This window comes from Chionomys nivalis, chromosome 1, assembly GCF_950005125.1.
Source record: "Chionomys nivalis chromosome 1, mChiNiv1.1, whole genome shotgun sequence".
NCBI lineage: Eukaryota > Metazoa > Chordata > Mammalia > Rodentia > Cricetidae > Chionomys > Chionomys nivalis.
Window position 1 is genome coordinate 78,264,171 of NC_080086.1, and position 18,623 is coordinate 78,282,793.

General features: G+C 47.7%; 1 protein-coding gene across 2 annotated transcripts in view; it reads left to right on the forward strand.

The window, feature by feature from the left end:
• The window catches only part of Tcf7l1 (transcription factor 7 like 1), a 162,349-nt gene that overhangs the window by 135,051 nt on the left and 8,675 nt on the right, over positions 1–18,623 (forward strand). Inside the window, exons 4-5 of one of the 2 annotated variants that reach the window (XM_057774444.1) lie at positions 4,195–4,278; positions 4,563–4,604. In XM_057774444.1, the coding sequence (XP_057630427.1) occupies positions 4,195–4,278; positions 4,563–4,604 (126 nt within the window). The remainder of the gene's footprint in view (positions 1–4,194; positions 4,279–4,562; positions 4,605–18,623) is intronic. The other variant, XM_057774453.1, reaches the window with a different exon arrangement.

Genomic DNA, 18,623 nt, shown 5'->3' on the forward strand with positions numbered 1-18,623 from the left:
TCCCAAATGATCCTCTGTTTTCCCAGGCCTAGGCTTAAGACTGGCACTGTCTAAGTTTCCCGTTCTCAGTTAACATTAGCGTGTGAGCTGGGCGTGGTGGCACATGCCTGTGGCACTTGCATGGGACACTGAGACACGTCCAGCCCAGAACGATGTCTCGTTAGACAGATAAAAGCAACCGAAAGTCAGAACTCGTGCTCTGTGAGTGTGTGGTCATGTGAAACTCTTTACTGGGAATGTATGTGTGGTAATGACAGCGTATACATACCTGACATCCGTTCTGTCAGTGAGATGAGCCCTCATAAAAAATAAAGTAACTACAGGTCAATTCCTCGGTCACTAGAATAGCAATTCCCACAGCACGCACCCCACCCCTGCCCCCATCCTGGGAGACATTTGGAAAAGTCTGAAACATTTCTTTTCTTCCTTCCTTTCTTTTTTTAAATTTGTTTGTTCGTTTTTTTGAGACAGGGTTTCTCTGTGTAGTCTTGGCTGTCCTGGAACTGGCTCTGTAGACCAGGCTGACTTGGAACTCACAGAGATCCGCCTGTCTCTGCCTCCCAAGTGCTGGGATTAAAGGCATGGGCCACTCCTGCCTGGTTCTTTTCTTTTAATGTTTATGAACATTTTGCTTCCTTGCTTGCATGTGTGTGTGTACACATCATCTACGTTCAGTGCCTGTGTAGAACAGAAGAGCGTATCAGGTGCCCTGCTGGTACCTGGATCCAAACCCGGGTTTTCTGCAAGAGCAGCACATGTTCTTAATGGCTGAGATATCTCTTCAACCCTGACTTTGAAACATTCCTGTCAAAAGAGGATGGGAGGCTGCTGAGGCTGGTGAACTGCTGGTGTGTGAGGCTAGCCCCTCCACAACAGAGTCACACAGCCCATTATGTCAGTCATTAATGCCAAAGGGAACAATACTGCTCGCCAGTCCTAAAGCCAACTGTGTGTGAATGCCCAAAAGATCACCTACAATGTTATTTACAACCTCAAACATTGTCCCAAATCAAAGTTCAGATTGTTTGGGCCCACCCCAGTAGGATTTCAAGCTATCCCTGGGACAACCAACAAGTGCGCATGCTTTTATAGCTCAGTGGGAAACAAGATCGTGATAGACCCGATGCTCTGAGACTCCCCTGTTGTGGTTCGTGTTAGGGTGATAGAGTCTGAGATATTTCCCTTTAGCCTCAGATGTTTGTTACTGAGGTTCCATTTTTTTTAAGTGGTCAAACATTTAGGTTGTTGCCTCTGGAAGACGTTTGGTTCCCAAAAGTCCTGGCTTCCTCAAGCCACTGCCCTAGGAGAACATCGATGTTCATATTTCCATTTAAGCTCTGGGGGTGGGGGCAGATAGAAGAGGAGGGGGAACGTCCATCAGGACAAAGGATGTGTTGGAGGCTGGTACAGTGGAAGGGGTCAGATGGCCTGAGGGCATCCCACTGGACATAGTGTTTGCCATGCAAGCATGAGGACCAGAGTTCGGATCCCTAGCACCCACGTGAATCCCAGGTAAGCGTATGACTCCAGGACTCAAGCACCCATGTGAATCCCAGGTAAGCGTATGACTCCAGGACTCAAAAGTGATCCCGGGAGCAACCTAGTTAGCTAGACTGGACAGCTCTGGCTCCGCTGGAGCCATCTCGCCTCAGTGAATAAAGTAGAGTGATTGAGGAAGACTCTGATCTGAGGTCAGCGCCCCCCCACACACACACATACACGGGGGGGGGGGGAGAGAGAGAGAGGAGAAAGAGGAGAGAGAGAGAGAATATGTTCTTGATCATAGAACTGTGTAAGGAGTGGATTTTAAGGCAATAATAAAAATCCTAGGCTCATTTTTTGACACCCTTGGTCTATCCCTTTAGCCAAAAGCCTAGGCTGGTACCCCTTTCTGCTACTAGAAGGGCTGTGTGCTAACCTGGGTTCTTTGAGTGGGTGTGTTTTGATTTGTTTTTATTCTTCTTTTTTTTTTTTTTTTTTTTTTTTTTTGGTTTTTCGAGACAGGGTTTCTCTGTGGTTTTGGAGCCTGTCCTGGCACTAGCTCTTGTAGACCAGGGTGGTCTCGAACTCACAGAGATCCACCTGCCTCTGCCTCCCAAGTGCTGGGATTAAAGGCGTGCGCCACCACCGCCCGGCGTTTTTATTCTTTTAGGAGTTGGTTCTCACCTTCCACTTGCTAGGTCAGGATCTTCCTTGTTTCTGCTGCTGCGCCGAGTACTAGTAGGCTAGCTGACCCTAGGAGCTCCCATGCAATTCTGTCTCTGCTTCCCATATAATAGTAGGAATGCTGGGGTTATAGATCCATGCTCCCAAATGCCAGTGTGTGTGTGTGTGTGTGTGTGTGTGTGTGTGTGTGTGTGTGTGCTCTTGCTTCAGGGTTTCTCAGTGCCTTTACCTGTTGAGCCATCTCCCTGCCCTATTTGTTTATTTTTTGAGACAAGGTCTCGTGTAGCCCAGACTGGCCCCAGACTTTCTATGTAGTAGGTGATAACTTTGAACATCGGGTCCTTCTAGCTCCTTCTCCTCAGAGCTGGGATTATAGGCAGGCATTACCACTGTCGGTTTACGTTTTGAGAAGCAAACCCAGGTTCTCATGTATGCTAGAAAAACAGTCTGCCAGCCTGAGCTACATCTACAAGCCTCGTGGGTGCCTCCCTGAAAATTCAGCCCCTGCCCTGTTAGCCCTACCCAGCTCTTTTCCTGTCCTAGCGAGCTGTTCCTCCCTCCCCTGTGACATTCAAGAGCAATGATGACTCAAAGGCTCTCCAAGTCCTCGCAGAACTCTGGTTCTCAAGCTAGTCTCAGGAATTGTACACAGACACTGTCCCGTTGGTCGGGTGCCCAGAAGCACCCCGTCGGTGTTGACTCTAGGACAACGTGCTTGCTTTCGCTCCTGGCAATGACTAATGGTTTGCTTATGAGCATAATCGCTGCCATTTATCAGACATCTCCCACGTGCACGACGGTGTTCAGTCCCTGACATGGTCCTGCTCCTGCTAACGAAGTGAGTCATAATAGCTTGCCCCACAGGTGACAAAACAAGACTCCAAATTGTTAAGTCATTTGTCTTGGGTCCCAGCCTACATCGGCTGAGTGATATGGATGCTGTGCTTGGAGCCCAGGCTCCCCGACTTCCCCTAGACTCCCTCCTGTCAGCTGTGCTGTACCAATGTTAACGAAAGGTTTTTCCTCTGAAGAGCATGTGCGCATGAATTTGTATGCACATGGGTATGGAGAGACTTCCCCGCAATCACGCTTGGCGGAAGGTGGAGTGCTGGGTGATAGGTCTAAGGTTGAGAGACAGTACTCACGAGTGTGGATAGACGCTGGGTGTGGTAGTACATACCTGTAATCTGGGCGTGCCTGTTTTAGAGCAGGAAGATTTATGTGAATTCAAGGCCAGCCTGGTCTAAATAATGAGTTCCAGGCCATCCAAGACTATGTAACAAGACCCTGTCTTGGGCTTTTTTTTTTGTTTTTGTTTCTGTTTTTGTTTTTAGGTTTTTGAGCCAGATCTTACTCTAGACTGGCCTCAAATTTGTTACATAGTCGAGGGTGACCTTGAACTTTGGATCCTCCTACCTCTACCTCCCGAGAGCTGAGATTTCAGGCCTGGCACCACCATGGCCCATATAAGTGGTGCTGAGAGTTAGGCATAGGGCTTTGTGAATGCTACGTGAGGACCCTCGACCACCTGGACCACCTGGACCATACCATACATCCTGCCCAGTCCCACGCTGTATCCATTTGTTTACCATTCCCACAAGTGTGTGTCTTGGGGAATGCCATCAGTAATGCTGCAGGAGATGGAGATGGGCCAGGCAGGCCCTCCATTGGGGAATCTCCACTCCGATGATCTGCCTTCCTCCGTAAGGAGAATAACGAAGCCTTGGGCCTCACGGAGTGGTTCTTTGAATATGATGGTCACATTGGAATGTATCCTTCCCCTCCCCACTTAAGGGTTTAGCTGAGTTGTTTACTGTCTTGCCCCTGGCCGTGGTAATGGGATGGTGGTAGCAGAGTGACTATGAGTGTATGCTGTGCCACATTAGAATCACGTGGCAGTGGCGGTGGCTTCCCCTGTCCAGGGCCTGTGGGCTTCACATAGCTAGTTACCTCCCTGCAAGCCCTTTCTGTGCCTGGTACTGGAGAGCCTTTATCTTACCTTCTTCATGTTTTCTGTCCCCTGTGCAGTACCTGCAGATGAAATGGCCTCTCCTCGATGTCCCCTCCAGTGCTACAGTCAAGGACACGAGATCACCATCGCCAGCACACTTGGTGAGTCTGTTTTAGCAGCCTGGGCCCCCGCCCCTGACTCCTTTCCACCTTCCAGAAGCTTCCTGTGTCTCTCTGGTGTCTTGCTTTTCTTACTGTGCTAAAATAGCTGAAGAGGGCTACTTAACAGAGAAGGGCTTGTCTAGCTCACAGTTGGTGGGAGCGGCTCTCTGGTGGGGAAGCCATGGTTGTAGGAGCTGGAGGCAGCTGCTTACGCTGCCTCCCCTGTCAAGGAGGCAGAGCGTAATGGATGCTGGTGCTCAGCTCATTTTCTCCTTTTTGTTCAGTCTGGGGATCCTGCCCGTTGGATGGTGCCTCCCACATTCAGGGTGAGTCTTCCCTCCTTGGTTAAATCTTTCTGGAAACACTCTTCCAGACGCACCTGGAGGGTGTTTCCATGGTGATTGTAAATCCAGTCAAATTGACAATGAAGATTAACTCTCACACTGTGCGGGCACAGCCAGGGGTTAACAAAGAGGTTACGTCTTAGACACCATCACCTTCTTGTCCACCTCAGCACATAAGCACGCACCACCTGGGATGCTTGATTGAAGACACATGGCCTTGACAATTAACCCCCGTTCTTCCTGAACACCTGCTTCAAATCCTTCTCCACTTCCTATGAACAAGGAGTCCTTTCTGTCCAGTTGGTGCTCCTTCAGAACACCTCCTCTCGTCCCCAGAGCTGCAAGGCTGCAGTTAGAGAGGCTCTTCTCTGCCAGCTGTTTCAGGAAAGCATCCATTAAAACCTGGCCAAGGGCTCCTCAGCACAGCTGTGGTAACGTCAGCCTTGCAGGACAGTGGGGTCCCAGGAGGGCGCCTCACGGCCTCGTGATGCAGAACTCAAGTCCAGAGCATATAAAAAACGGTGCTGGAATATAAGCCTTGCATTCCATCTTCCAGGAAGCAAGGAAGGAAGGCTCCAAGTCGATGTCTGCCAAGCTATCTGGTGACTGTCCCTCCAGTGAGTCTCAGAGTCACAGGGGACCTTCACCTTTCTCAGCCTGTTCACTTTACAGAGAGGAGCCCGCCATACTACTGTAAAGCCTCAGGGATCCATGGTGATTTCTGAAGCTCTGGAAACAAATTTAAAGATCTATGAAAGCAGAGTATATCAAATAAAATGGCCTCCATGTTGCCATCCCTCACATTCCCCCTCTTGCCACTCTTATTTTATAGCAAATCCCATGCGTATTATTTTCTCACACAGGACATTCTAAGATATACTGATAATCTTTGCTCATTAAAAGCTTAGAGGCCAGCCGTGAGGAAGAAGATACACACAGAATATAAATAGAGGTGCGGTGAGCCTGTGTGGTTTCCAGCGATCACGGGACCAGCTTAGAGTGGCAGAGCCCTTGGTAGTTTACAACATGATGTCATGTGTGGTTCTCAGATGACTGTCACCACCATCTGTCAGGACGGTATACAAGAATAACCATGGAAGGCAGAGCCAACCACCCGGGTTAGGCTGTCCCAAGACATGCAAGGAACTAGTGGCAAGTTCGGTATCCCGTCGCCAAAGCATTGAACAGTTGTGCCACCAAAGGGCCACGGTGGCACTTCTGGTCCCCAAGGTCCTGTTTGGAATGGTGAGCATGAGGTAGAGGTGCCCTCTAGTGGCTGGAATCAAACACAGCGAAGGCCCTTTAGCTTTCTTCCAGTGCCTGCCTCTCAGCCCACCCTCGCCCATCCTGTGGCACCCCAAAGCCTACCGCAGCAGACCCCAGAATGTCAGAGCTTGCTGCGCTCCCCCCTGTCCAGGGACTATCTTTTCACAGGTTCCTTTGCAGAGGCACGATTTCCCTTTCGAATCTAACATGTATTTCTGGATGTTCCATCCTCCCTTTGAGCATCGCCCTACTTGCCACCTTAACATCCTCAACTGTACTTCCCACACTTCCGCCGTGACAGCGTCCCTGCCAATCCATGGCAGCCTGGCTCAGCTCTAACAGCCATGTTCAGTCATCTCCTTGCTTTCTAGGCACCACCTAGGTGACATCTGACAGTGCCGAACACTCCCACTTCTTTAGCTCCAGGACACTATCATAATAATACTCAATATTGGCTCCTTTTCTTTCTAGCCCCTTTCCCTCATATAAACCAGGCACTCGTGGCTTTCTCAGAGAGTCAGAAAAGTGTGTGGAATTCCTAAACTCTCAAGGAGCTTCTTGCAGTTGCAGCTGCCAATCACCCAGTCACTGCAGAAGCGTGTTCCCTGTCTGTCACAGCACAGCACAGGAGAGGGACCAGAAGCTTGAGCTGTCAGTACATAGTGCTTTATAGGTAGCGAAGTGGACAATTTCCCCAGTAAATTTCGTATTATCATACTCTATATTCTAATATTGCAAAGCGAGGAAGCCAGAGAGATAGCTCTGCAGATGTAGGTGCTTGCTGCCATGCCCAATGGCTCGAGTTTGATTCCTGGGACCTTCTTAGTAGTAGAGACCTGATCCTATAAAATTATCCTCCAACCTCCACAAGCCAACTTGAGAGATGGGAGAGGGGAACGAAAATAAGCGTAGTTTTAGAAAATCTGGATGGACTGGGCATAAACAGGCAGATCTCTGTAATGAACCCAGAGTCCAGCAACTCCTCCAAACTCTGGGAGGAGGAAGACTTGAGGTGTCTGGGGAGGAAGTGGTGGTGGGTGGGACTGTTGCTGCCGAAACCCCTGCTTTGCTTCCTTCTCTTCTCGAAGCTTCTTGCCAATTACCTCATCTCTCTTTGCCTCAGTTTCCTCATCTGTTAAATGGGGATTATAGGCGCACTGACGTCATAGAGTTGTCCAGAAATGAGCCAGCGTGGTGTAATGAGTTCAGCATTGTGCCCAGCACAAAGTAACTCTTCACTAAGGGCTTTCCAAACCGTCACCACACTACACCGCCATTGCCACCACCACTGCTGCCTTTGCTATTGTTAAGAAATTAAGAGAGGGAATGAACAATTAACATCGCGTTTAATTAGCAGAACTAAGAGGTAATGAGGGCCTGAATTAGGTGCCAAAACAAATGGACAGATTGCGAAGGTAATAGAGATAATGAGCCCATAGAATTTAACATCTTAATCCCCCAAGGATAAGATTTAATTGGGCTGGGGTGGGGCTGGTATCTTAGTGTTTTAAGCTCCCCACGGCGACTCTAAGGGGCAGCCAGAGTTGAGAATCATTCCCATAATTGCAAATCAAAGACAAGAGGCAAGGGAAAGAGGCCCTCCCAGCATCCCTAATGACTTAACACGACTCCTCATCAAGCCAGAGGGTGTGAGCAGAACCTGAAGTTTCTTAGGTCGCAGTCACAGAAGTTGGGGGATCGTTTTTTTTTTTCTTTTCTTTTTTTAATTAGAGAAATGAAAACACTCTAGATTATGAAAATTTAGCTTAGATCAGAAGTAAAATATTTGAAGACGTTTGCCCAGGGCCAATGAAGAAAATAAGCTACATACTTGCAGAGATTTGGTGAGTCATGTGGAGTCTGTCAGAGAAGGGTGTCCAAACAAGTCGGAACCCGGCTATGGTGGGGGTGGGGCTGAGTGGTGCTATTATTACCATTTACACCTTGAAAACCAGCTGGGGGCGGGAAACAGAACGTCGCCTCTATTACTGGTTAGTTTTCCTGCTTTGCTTTGTCGTAAAGATTTTGATTTTTATTTTATGTGCACGAGTGCGTGCCTGCCTGTCTGTGCACCATGATCATGCTTGGTGCCTACGGAAGCCAGAAGAGGGCGTCAGGTCCCCTAGAGCAGTGATTCTCAACCTGTGAGTCACAACCCCTTTGGCATCAAATGACTTTCACAGGGGTCGCCCGAGACCATTAGAGAACACAGATATTTATATTACAATTGGCAACATTAGTAAAGTTACAGCTATGAAGTAGCAGTGAAATAATTTTATGGTTGGGGGTTGTCAAAGCACAAGGAACTGTACTAAAGGGTCACAGCATTAAGAAGGTTGAGAACCAGAGTCCCAGATGGTTGTGATAACCATGTGGGTGCTAGGCACTGAACCCAGGTCCCCTCAAAGCAGCCTGAGCTCTTAACCACTGAGCCATCTCTCCAGTCCCCTGTGTAACTATTATGATATTTGACTGCCATAATCTCACCGCTTGGGGTTGATTGTGCTGACATGTCACTCTCTTCGGGGAGCACCGAGCAAATAAAAAACTGTATCTGCTTTGTTCATAAGCATTTACCCTGTATCTTCCGTATGCAACAGTAAAATTTGTGAAGGAAGTGGGGAGTGGCCTGTGAGAAGGTGGGCAGTCCTTCTATACGACTCCAGGGTCATCTCCTCATTCGAAATGATAAGTGCAGTGTGTGAGTAGGGTGTGGGGGCGCACATCTGCAACCCCAGTACCTGGGAAGCTGAGGCAGGAGACTCAGAAGTTCAAGCCAACCTGGACTACATAGCGAGGCTTGTCTCAGAAACACAAGAATAAAAAAAGCATTATGTACACTGTGTTGCTTGAGAAAGTACCAAAGGGGATAGAGGAAGGCAGTGGGCATGTATACCGCTACATAGACCGTCATCTGCGTGTATGCATGCATGTGTGTGTGTGTGTGTGTATGTGTGTATGCATGCATGTGTGTGTGTAGGCATTCACTCCCATACTTGGTTTCTAGGGTTCAAGAATTGAATTCAGGACCTCTTGCATGCTCAGCCCGTGAAGGTGCCTGCCACCAAGTCTGACTGCCTGAGTTCCATCTCCGAAATCCTCGTGGTGCAGGGAGAGAAGGGATTCCCACAAGTTGGCCTCTGACCTCCACACACAGGCACACACTCACAAAAAAATAAACAAAAATGTAATTAAAAGAGCAGTATTACTCATGGAGCAAGAGGGGAAAGGCTCATGAGTTAAAAAAGAATAAAACCTGCAGCCCATGGCCTTGCACTAATGTTTTAATAGTGAATACCCTGTTTTATCATTCTGCATTGAGTCATTCTCAGAAACAAATGAGAGAGCTTCGTGTCAAATGACTGGTGGCTGAATCAGTGCCTGGATGCTCGCCTTCTAAGGACCACATCTCATTGCCCGAGCCCCAAACCCCGAGATGGAATTTCCCTTTAGTATCATGCATCACAAGAGGTGTGTGGTGCTCGCATTTGTAATCCTCACACTCGAAGTGTAGGGTAGGGTGGCCAAGAGGACTTTAAGGTCATCCTCTGCCACATAGCGAGGCCCTATCTATTCATAACTATGTAAATGAATGAGATTTGTATGTGGCTATGTGTGACCCTATCTATCAGTTCATAAGCAGATAAATAATGAATTAATGGATAAATAAGTGTAATTTATGTATTGCTTCTCATCTCACCAGTTCACCTATGTAAATCCAGAAGTCTCCGAAATCCTCAACAGTGCGTGGCTCCACCCGTTCTGCTCTACTCATTGTACGTCTTTTGACTTAATATTAAATTTTTTTACATATTTTATTTTTTTATTAATTAATTAATTAATTTAATTATTAAAGATTTCTGCCTCTTCCCCGCCACCACCTCCCATTCCCCCCCCCAATATTAAATTTTTTTATTTGCATGTAGCTTCAAACTTTCCTAGCCGAAGCTGCCACACACTTTGCTTCCAGATCTTCAAATCCAGCTCCTGCGGTTTCTCCCTCTCCCTCCTTCTGTATATGTTTTTCCCTTTTCCACTTCTGGTAAGTTGATAGTAACTTAGAAATGTGATCTCTGAACACTTTAGGTTTCTTAAGAACAAAAATGTTTGCTTAAATAACCGCAATGGAGTTATCAAAACATCGAGAAAGGAACATTAGGGCCTGAAGAGAGAGCTCAGTCAGTAAGAGTGTGTGCTGTATGATCATGAGCCCCTGAATTCAAATCCCAGCCCCCACAGTAAAAGGAGGAAGGATGGGATCATGTGCATGTTCCTGTGACCCCAGTTTACAGCCTAGCTCCAGTTTCAGGGAGACTAAGTGGGGATTAGGATACCCCAGGTTCTCTTCCGTCCTTGGTTCACACACAGGGCCTTGTGCATATAACATACAAACAAAAGAAAAGGAAAAGGATTGAAATTTCACACAATTCCCTAGTTGTCATAGTTAGGTTTCTATTGCTGTGGAGAGACACCTTGACCATGGCAACTCCTACAAAGAAAACATTTAATTGGGGTGCTCGCTTACCGTTTCAGAAGTTCAGTCCATTATCATCATGATGGGTGCATGGCGGAATGCAGGCAGACATGGTGCTGGCTACGTCTTGACCAGAAGGCAGCAGGAAGTCGTCTGTCAGTCACACTGAGGGACTCCTGAGCGAAAGACCTCCAAGCCCACCCCCCACTATGACACATTTCCTCCGACGCGGTCGTACCTCCTAATATAGTGCCATCTGTTTTCCACCCAGTGCCTAGTGCACAGAAGGAACGGCTATGCCTTCCATCCTGACTCCCATCTCTGCTCATCTGTTGGGTTTCATTGGTGTGACTTCTGTTTCCAGTCAGCGCAGGGCCTCAGCCTGCCTTGTTTTCCCTAACTCTCACAGGCAAGCTGGTGGTTTCATTGCTGGGCTTCTCTGCTGGACTTGTTTTGTTGAGTTATAGCCTCTCATAGCCCAGGCTGGCCCTAGACTTGGTATTTTCCCAAGGATTGCCCTGAACTTCTGATCCTTCTTCCTCTGCCTCCCAAGTGCTAGGATTACAAGCATGCTCTGTTTATTCAGTGAGCAAGATCAAACCTGGGACTTCATGTGAGATGGGCCAGCTCTGCCCGTTGCCCTGCATCACCGGCCAAACCAGCTGTTTTCAGGTGTCCTTCAGTTTGAGGCTGTCTGACATTCCCTGGCAGTTACGATTGTGCACTGTAGGCGAGAATGCCACTGTGTCAATGCTCTCCTCGTCCAATCAGGAGCAGGCCCACTGTGTCAGTATGGCCCCATATTAGAGGTGTTGGCTTTGGGATTAGCTGGTGCCAGGTATTTCCACTGCAGTGCTTCTGTCCCTGTCCGTTCCCCCCCACACACACACACACATACACCCCAGTCACTTACGAGTGCTCTGTGGGAGAGGACTTGAAGTTGTGCATATCCTTTCCCACACATTTACCCACTGAGTCAGGACGGCCATCAAGTTTGAAGGCAGGGGATTGTCTCATTCCTTCTGGACCAATGAGCTTCCTTGTGGTATGGAGACCCCCAGGCATAAATTGGTTTTCGCTGCCACTTCCTAACTGTAATTTTGCTACTGTTATGAATTGTAATGTTTTCCAATGGTCTTAGGTGGCACCCACGGTCATTTGAAAGGGTCATTTGTCCCACAGGTTGAGAACCACTGTTCTATTCCTTTCTACAATCGCACTTTGGCGTTTTTGAAAAACTTACTCCTCCCACCCGCTAACTTTCTTGTAGAATAGAATCAACAACGCACCAAATCAAATTTGCGCCCTTAATAACAGAGATAAATAAACCGACCAGTGGGGGTCAGTGAGATGACTCAGCAGGTAAAGGCCCTTCTCACCATGCTTGAGGACTAGAGTTCTGTCCTTGGGACCCATGCAGTCTTCCGACCCCCGACACCCATGCCGTGGCACACACATATGCACAAGCGCACGACACATACACACAATGGTTTTATGGTTGTTTTGTTTTGAGATACTGTCTCAGTCTAGTCCGGACCAGCCTCAAACTTAGAGATCCATTGTGTCAGCTAAAATGGGATTTCAGGATGAACTCTGTGATTTAAAAAACCCAGAAAGCCGGGCGGTGGTGGCGCACGCCTTTAATCCCAGCACTCGGGAGGCAGAGGCAGGCGGATCTCTGTGAGTTTGAGACCAGCCTGGTCTACAAGAGCTAGTTCCAGGACAGGCTCCAAAACCACAGAGAAACCCTGTCTCGAAAAACCAAAAATAAATAAATAAATAACCCAGAAACAAACAAACAAACAAAATGGGGGCTAGAGAGATGGCTCAGGGTTTAAGAGCACTATCTGTTCTTCCAAAGGTCCTAAATTCAATTCCCAGCAACCACATGGTGACTCACAATCATCTATAATAAGATCTGGTGCCCTTTTCTGGCCTGTAGACATACATGCAGGCAGAATACTGTAAAAAACGTTCAGTTCTGTAAAGCTGAGTGAAAATACAATATTTTCTAACAGTTTGAATTGCAAGGCTCTTTAACTGATTTCCATTGCTAGTCTCGGAGAAAGAGGTCTGTCCGCAGGGAGGAGGACTGAGAGTTTGAATCTAACCTGGATTACAGGGCAATGCCCCGTCTCTAAACTCTTCCCTCAAACGCACACAGGAAGGAACAGCAGCACTAACTGAACAATGAAGTAACCATCGGTTTCTCTGTCTCCCCTGCTCCCAAGAATGGGAAAGCAAGCGCTCTGGTCAGGAAGGATTTACCCAAAGGATTCTATTAGTGCTCCGACTTGCAAAGCCTTCAACACAGACCCTAGCACAAAAGGACCTGAAGGCGCATTCCAGTTCCCAGAGCACCTTATCTCCTGCTGCCCTGCAGGTTCTTGCCTTGTCTTTGCATCTCTCCTGGCCTGCAGCGTGGTCCTTGTCAGGTCTTCGGGGTTGGAAAATTTCCTTTTGGTTCTTGGTGTTATGCTGTTTAGAGGCATGGTCTCGCTAAAGAACCCAGATTGGCCTCAACTTCATTTATTTTTAATTTTTTAAAGGGGTGTGTGTGTGTGTGTGTGTGTGTAAGTCTGTGCTATGGAGCTCATAAGACACCTTGTGGGAGTCAGTCCTCTCCCTCCACCATGTGGGTCCTAGCAATCACACTCAGGCCCTCAGGCTTGGAGGCCTTTGCCTGCTGAGCTGTTCCACTGCCCTGACCTTTTGTTTGGAAAGCCAGGCTTACAGGTGTGATTACTCATCTTGCCCAGCCTATTCCGAGTGCTTTGTGCTCAAGGCACTAGAGCTTGAGCCCAGGGCTTTCCCTGTGTTGGGGTGCTGTGCACTTCCTCCTCCTGCTCAGTCCACTGGCCACTGCTAGGTTCCCCGAACATACTAAGATGCCGCCCTCCTCGAGCCACTCCACTAGTGCTCCCATGCCGGAGTGCTCCCATACCAGAGTCCTCCCCTCCACCTCTGCCTTGTCTCTAACTGCTCCTGCCTTCAGTTATTTAAGCAAGTCATTATCTTAGTGACCCTGAAGAGCCCATCTGATCTGCCTTTCCGGTCGACTTTTTTTTTTTCCAAAGTGTTTCTCAAACACTTCCTACAACACTGTATTACTATACCTTGAGGACAGGTGCTTTTGTCTAAGTAGATCAGGTTCTCTTTTTTGGAAAGATTTCTCTGTGTGTGAGCATGTGTGTCTGCATGAGTTTACGTGCCCCACATATGTACAGGTGCCCTTCAAGGCCAGAAGGCTCAGATCCCCCGTAGTTTTCACATGGGCACCATGTGGTTGCTGGAAACTGAATGCAGGACCTCGGCCAGAGCAGTCAGTGCTCTTAGCCACGGAGTCTTTTCTCCAGCCCCAGATAGAGTTCTCTAGCTGCCTCCGTGAGACCCAGAACACGTCATACAGTGAATGTGAAAGTTCTTATTTATTTTTGTGACCCTTAATTTTCTATGAGGCCAGTTGTTCTCTGCTCTGTCAGATTGCTCTCTGTGGCTGTCCAAATCAGTGCTTGTTCCATGCAGCCTCTCCAGTCATGTAACCCATAAATAAGTGCCATCATACATGGTACAGAAAGGTTCTGTGTGGGAGTCATGTGTCTCCTCTGCTGGACAGGCTGGGGTAAGCAGGCTGGGGTAAGGTGATTGCTCACAGTGTGGTCTCAGAGTGATTTTGTTGGGCTGGGGATGCACCTCAGTTGGCAGGGTTTGCCCTGGGTTCCATCCCTAGCACTACCTAAAGGCAGGCGTAATGTTGTACACCTGTAATTGGAGAACTCAGCCAGCCGGGCGGTGGTGGCACACTCCTTTAATCCCAGCACTCGAGAGGCAGAGGCAGGCAGATCTCTGTGAGTAGTGAATTTGAAGTCATCCTGGGCTAGATGAGATCCTGTCTCAATAAGAAGGAAGAAGGAAAGAAATTATGAAAGAGTTTGAGTGTGTTTGTCTATCAAGTAAGATGTCCAAGTTTGGAAAAATTTTTTTTTTTGTTTTGGATTTGTTTGTTTGGTTTTGGAGACAGGGTCTCTCTCCACAGCTCTGGCTATGTAGACCTCATTGTGTAGAACAACTAGCCTCAAACTCAGGGAGATCCTCCTGTTTCTGCCTCTGGAGTGCTGAGATCAAAGGTGTGTGCCATCATGCCTGGCCTGGTCTGTTTTGTTACATGTAACATACATTTATTTATTGGAGGGCAGGAGGAAGCACGTATCTCATGGTGTGTTTGTGGGGATCAGAGGACAACTTCCGGTATTCATTTTCTTCTTCCGCCCGTTGAGTTCCTGTGATAGAACTCATGTTGTCAAGTTTGCTGACGTGAACCTTTACAGCTGAGCCATCTACCAGTCCCTCTCATCCAAATTGCAGTTAAGTTCTCCTTTGCCCCAGTTCTTGTTATATACAGATTTTTTTCACCCATATTTTACGCACCAGCTGGCTCCTTCTGAAATATTTTGCCAGCTTTAAGATAGACTTAAGAGTAATTTAGAAATAGGTGGCCAGAAACTGTGGCATCTTAGGTAAGCAGGAAGTTTGGGGGCAGAGTAGCTCTAACAATGTTGAGCCGGCAGTCGGGAGCACGCTTGCGCAGGGACCAGCTTTGGATCCCAGCACCCACACAGTGGCTCCCAGCTATCTGCTCCAGTCCCAGGGGATCCAATGCCTCTGACTTCTCTGAGCACCAGATATACACACAGTACACACTACTCAAAAACATAATATAAATATATATAAATATAGTTTAAAAATCTAAAACAAGGGGGCTTGAGAGATGACTCAGCAGTTAAGAGCACTGACTGCTCTTCCAGAAGTCCTGAGTTCAATTCCCAGCAACCACATGGTGGCTCAGAGCCACCTGTAATGAGATCGGGTGCTCTCTTCTGGTCTGCAGGCATACATGATGGCAGAAAACTATATACATAATAAAGACATTTTTTTAAAAAAGAAAAATCTAAAACAGAATTCATTTATTAAAGTGAAAGAAAGCCAGTGTGGTTGCACACACCTTTGATCCCAGCACTCAGGAGACAGAACGAGGTGGATTTCTGAGTTTGACGCCAACCTGGTCTACATACAGAGCTTCAGGACAGCTAGGACTACATAGAGAAACCCTGTATCGAGGGGGGGGGCAAATATGCAGAGTTAGAAAGGAGACAGCTCATGAATTAAGAGCTTTGTAGGTATCTGTGATGGGTGCGTGCAGAGAAGGCTGCTCCCTGTCACACAACTTTAAGCAGTTCATTAACAAAAATGAACATCTGGGCAGGTGGTGGGTAGTAGGGCATCCTGTCATGGATACGTCAGCAAAAGGGCTCAACTTCATGATCTGGGGTTCTAGCCCTGAAACCCACATGGTAAGAGAGAACCAGTTCACTGATCTCCACAAGCACCCATGCACATGCATGAGCTCACACACAAATAAATGCTTAAAATAATTTTATAATTAGGGCCAGGCGGTGGTGGTGCACTTCTTTAATCCCAGCACTTGGGAGGCAGAGGCGGGCAGATCTCTGTGAGTTCGAGGCCAGCCTGCTCTACAAAGTGAGTTCTAGGATAGTCAGAACTACACAGAGAAACCCTGTTTTTGAAAAAAGGAAAAAAATAATAAAATAAGGAATGAGTCCTTACTGCATGGAATGCGCCGGAAGAAAATTGGAAGTTTCATGTTGTGGTGTGACAACACACTTCTTTGCTGGTTCTTCGTCTTCTAGCACATCTCAGTTTAGCTGAGCCCGGCCAAGTAGCCATTCAGGTTTTAGGAATGCACTTAGGAAATACACAAGGAGCTAGGGTTATTCCTGCAACAACCCTGAGATTAGAGACCAAGGGGCACGGCAAAACTGACACTTTCTGTTGCCTGGGTTGGGCATCGGAGCCAGCCTGGGCTTAGCGGATCATCCGAGACGGATGAGAGTCGGAGTATGGCAGGATGCTGCAGCAGAGCCTCAGAGGCCCTGGGAGCTCTCCTTCCAGCCCCACACTCTGCAATCTCAGCAGAGGGACCTGGAGGGACAAGGTCTGCGGGAGCCTCCCCCAAGTGCTTCCTTTCCCACTCCTTCCTGTGGGCTTTGCGATGTTTCAGAGAAGCTGATGTCGCTGCAAACAACTGCAAACATTTTTAGTTTTTGTTCTCCTCTGAACCCTGCTTTTCTGTACAGTCTCTCAGAAACAGTGTTCTCCTCTCCATTGCCCCACCGCTGCCCCAAGAAAAGCCATCTCTATCAGCAAACAGATCAGTGATGGTAGAACTCACGTTTTGAATCCTGATAGTTGCATATTGAAGTGTTGGGTGACTTCCTGGGCAGCCGTTGTCAAGTCAGTGACTCCTTCACCTGGGCTGAGGATGTGCTCAGGCTGTGTAGCGTGCGGGAAGGATTTGGCACTGTTCTGGATAGGTGCCTTCCTTGCAGAGCAAGCACCTGTGTCTTCCACGTCTCGTTCTGAGGTTGTCCACGGAAGCTGTGCGTTCCTGATCCATGATCTCAGCTTATGCTGTGATCCTCAATCTCCCGAGGGCAGCTGGAAAGAGAAGGGAGTGAGAAGAGCAGAGAAGAGCAGACTGTAAGCTGCCTGAAAGAGGCTTGCTCAGCAACTTTTACTTCCTGTCTGTTCCCTAGCTCATTTTTTGCACAACGATGCCCCCTAGTGGCAGATGATAGCAACGGACAAGACATTTAGTTTGGTTTATTAGACCTAGATTTGCAAATTGCACTCAGGTTTCCTTGCTTTGTGTTCTTTGACTCGGCAACACATTGGCACCTGACACTCTTTACGAGAGAGAGAAAGAGAGACAGACAGACAGACACACACACACACACAGAGTCAGACGACAGAGAACACTATGTTCTAGGCTTGCTTTCAACTCACTATGTAACAAAAAGTGACCTTCAACTTCTGACCTTTCTCCTGCCACTTCCCCAGCAAGTACCTAGGTTACAGGTACCTGCCATGACACCCAGTGCTGGGGTCAACCCAGGCCTTCAGGCCTGCTAGGCGACTGAGCGACATGCTCCAGCCCAAGACTCCATACAACAAAATGACAAAAAGATACCAATAAGTGTAAATTTAAAAAACTGAGGCACAAAGCTGGAACAGATGAGTGTGAGACCCAGCCTGGACCGTGTAATGAGATGATGTCAGAAATCAGGACGTGACGCACAAGAAGTTTGGCTTACACGGACAGCGTGCTTGTGTAGCGGTCACTTTTCAAACCCCTAGTTTGTTTTCCCAACTGAGATGGTTTTGTGTAATTCTCTTTATTTTTGTTTTCCATTATATTTCTCTGTATGTATGTGTGTGGACATACTTGTTCCATGGTATTCTCGTGGAGGTCAGAGGCCCTGCTATGTGGGTTCTACGTATAAACTCGGGTTGTCAGGCAATGGTGGAGAACACCTTGACCCTCTGAACCTTCTGATCATTCTCCATGGTTCTTCTGTCACTTACTTTTCTTTGGTAATAGTTCTATTATGTTCATAGCGCCAAAAGTCACCCTTTGACAAACCACCCCCAAAGAAACCCAAGTATGTCATTTGGATGCACTGGTTTCTTAGCGATCTGATGTCAGAATTAATTGCTGTTTATGGTTTTAGTTGTACTGTATATTTTGTGAATCTACAACCAGTGGTGATGGCCAGTCAATAAAGTGAAAACACTACTAGGGATTTTTGGTTGGTTTGTTTTTTGTTTTTTGTTTTTGTTTTTTCGTTTTTCGAGACAGGGTTTCTCTGTGGCTTTGGTTCCTGTCCTGGAACTAGCTCTGTAGACCAGGCTGGTCTCGAACTCAGAGATCCGCCTGCCTCTGCCTCACGAGTGCTGGGATTAAAGGCGTGCGCCACCATCGCCCGGCTCTGGTTGGTTGGTTTTTGGTGTTTTTTTGAGACAGGGTTTTTCTTTGTAAGCCTGAACGTCATGGAACTCACTCTGTAAACTGGGCTGGCCTTGAACTCACAGAGATCCGCCTCCAGTACTAGGGCTTTAACCTTCCTCATCTACTACATCTAATAAACACAGAGGGGAAGGACGTTGCTCAGCGTGAAACCCATTTCCACCACCAAGACCAGCGCGGCTCATGATCGGGTCGGGTTTTCTACCCCTTGCTCTGCCCACCTTAACTGCAGAAAGACCTGTGAGCTATGAAGCTCCAGGGACTAAACAGATTGGAGTTTGTAGTTTGAGCACCAAATGAAAGAAGGGCTGCAGCAAGGAGCGGCAAGCTCAGAGAGCCTTTCGTCTGTAAGTCTGAACTTGGCAACAAACCTGAG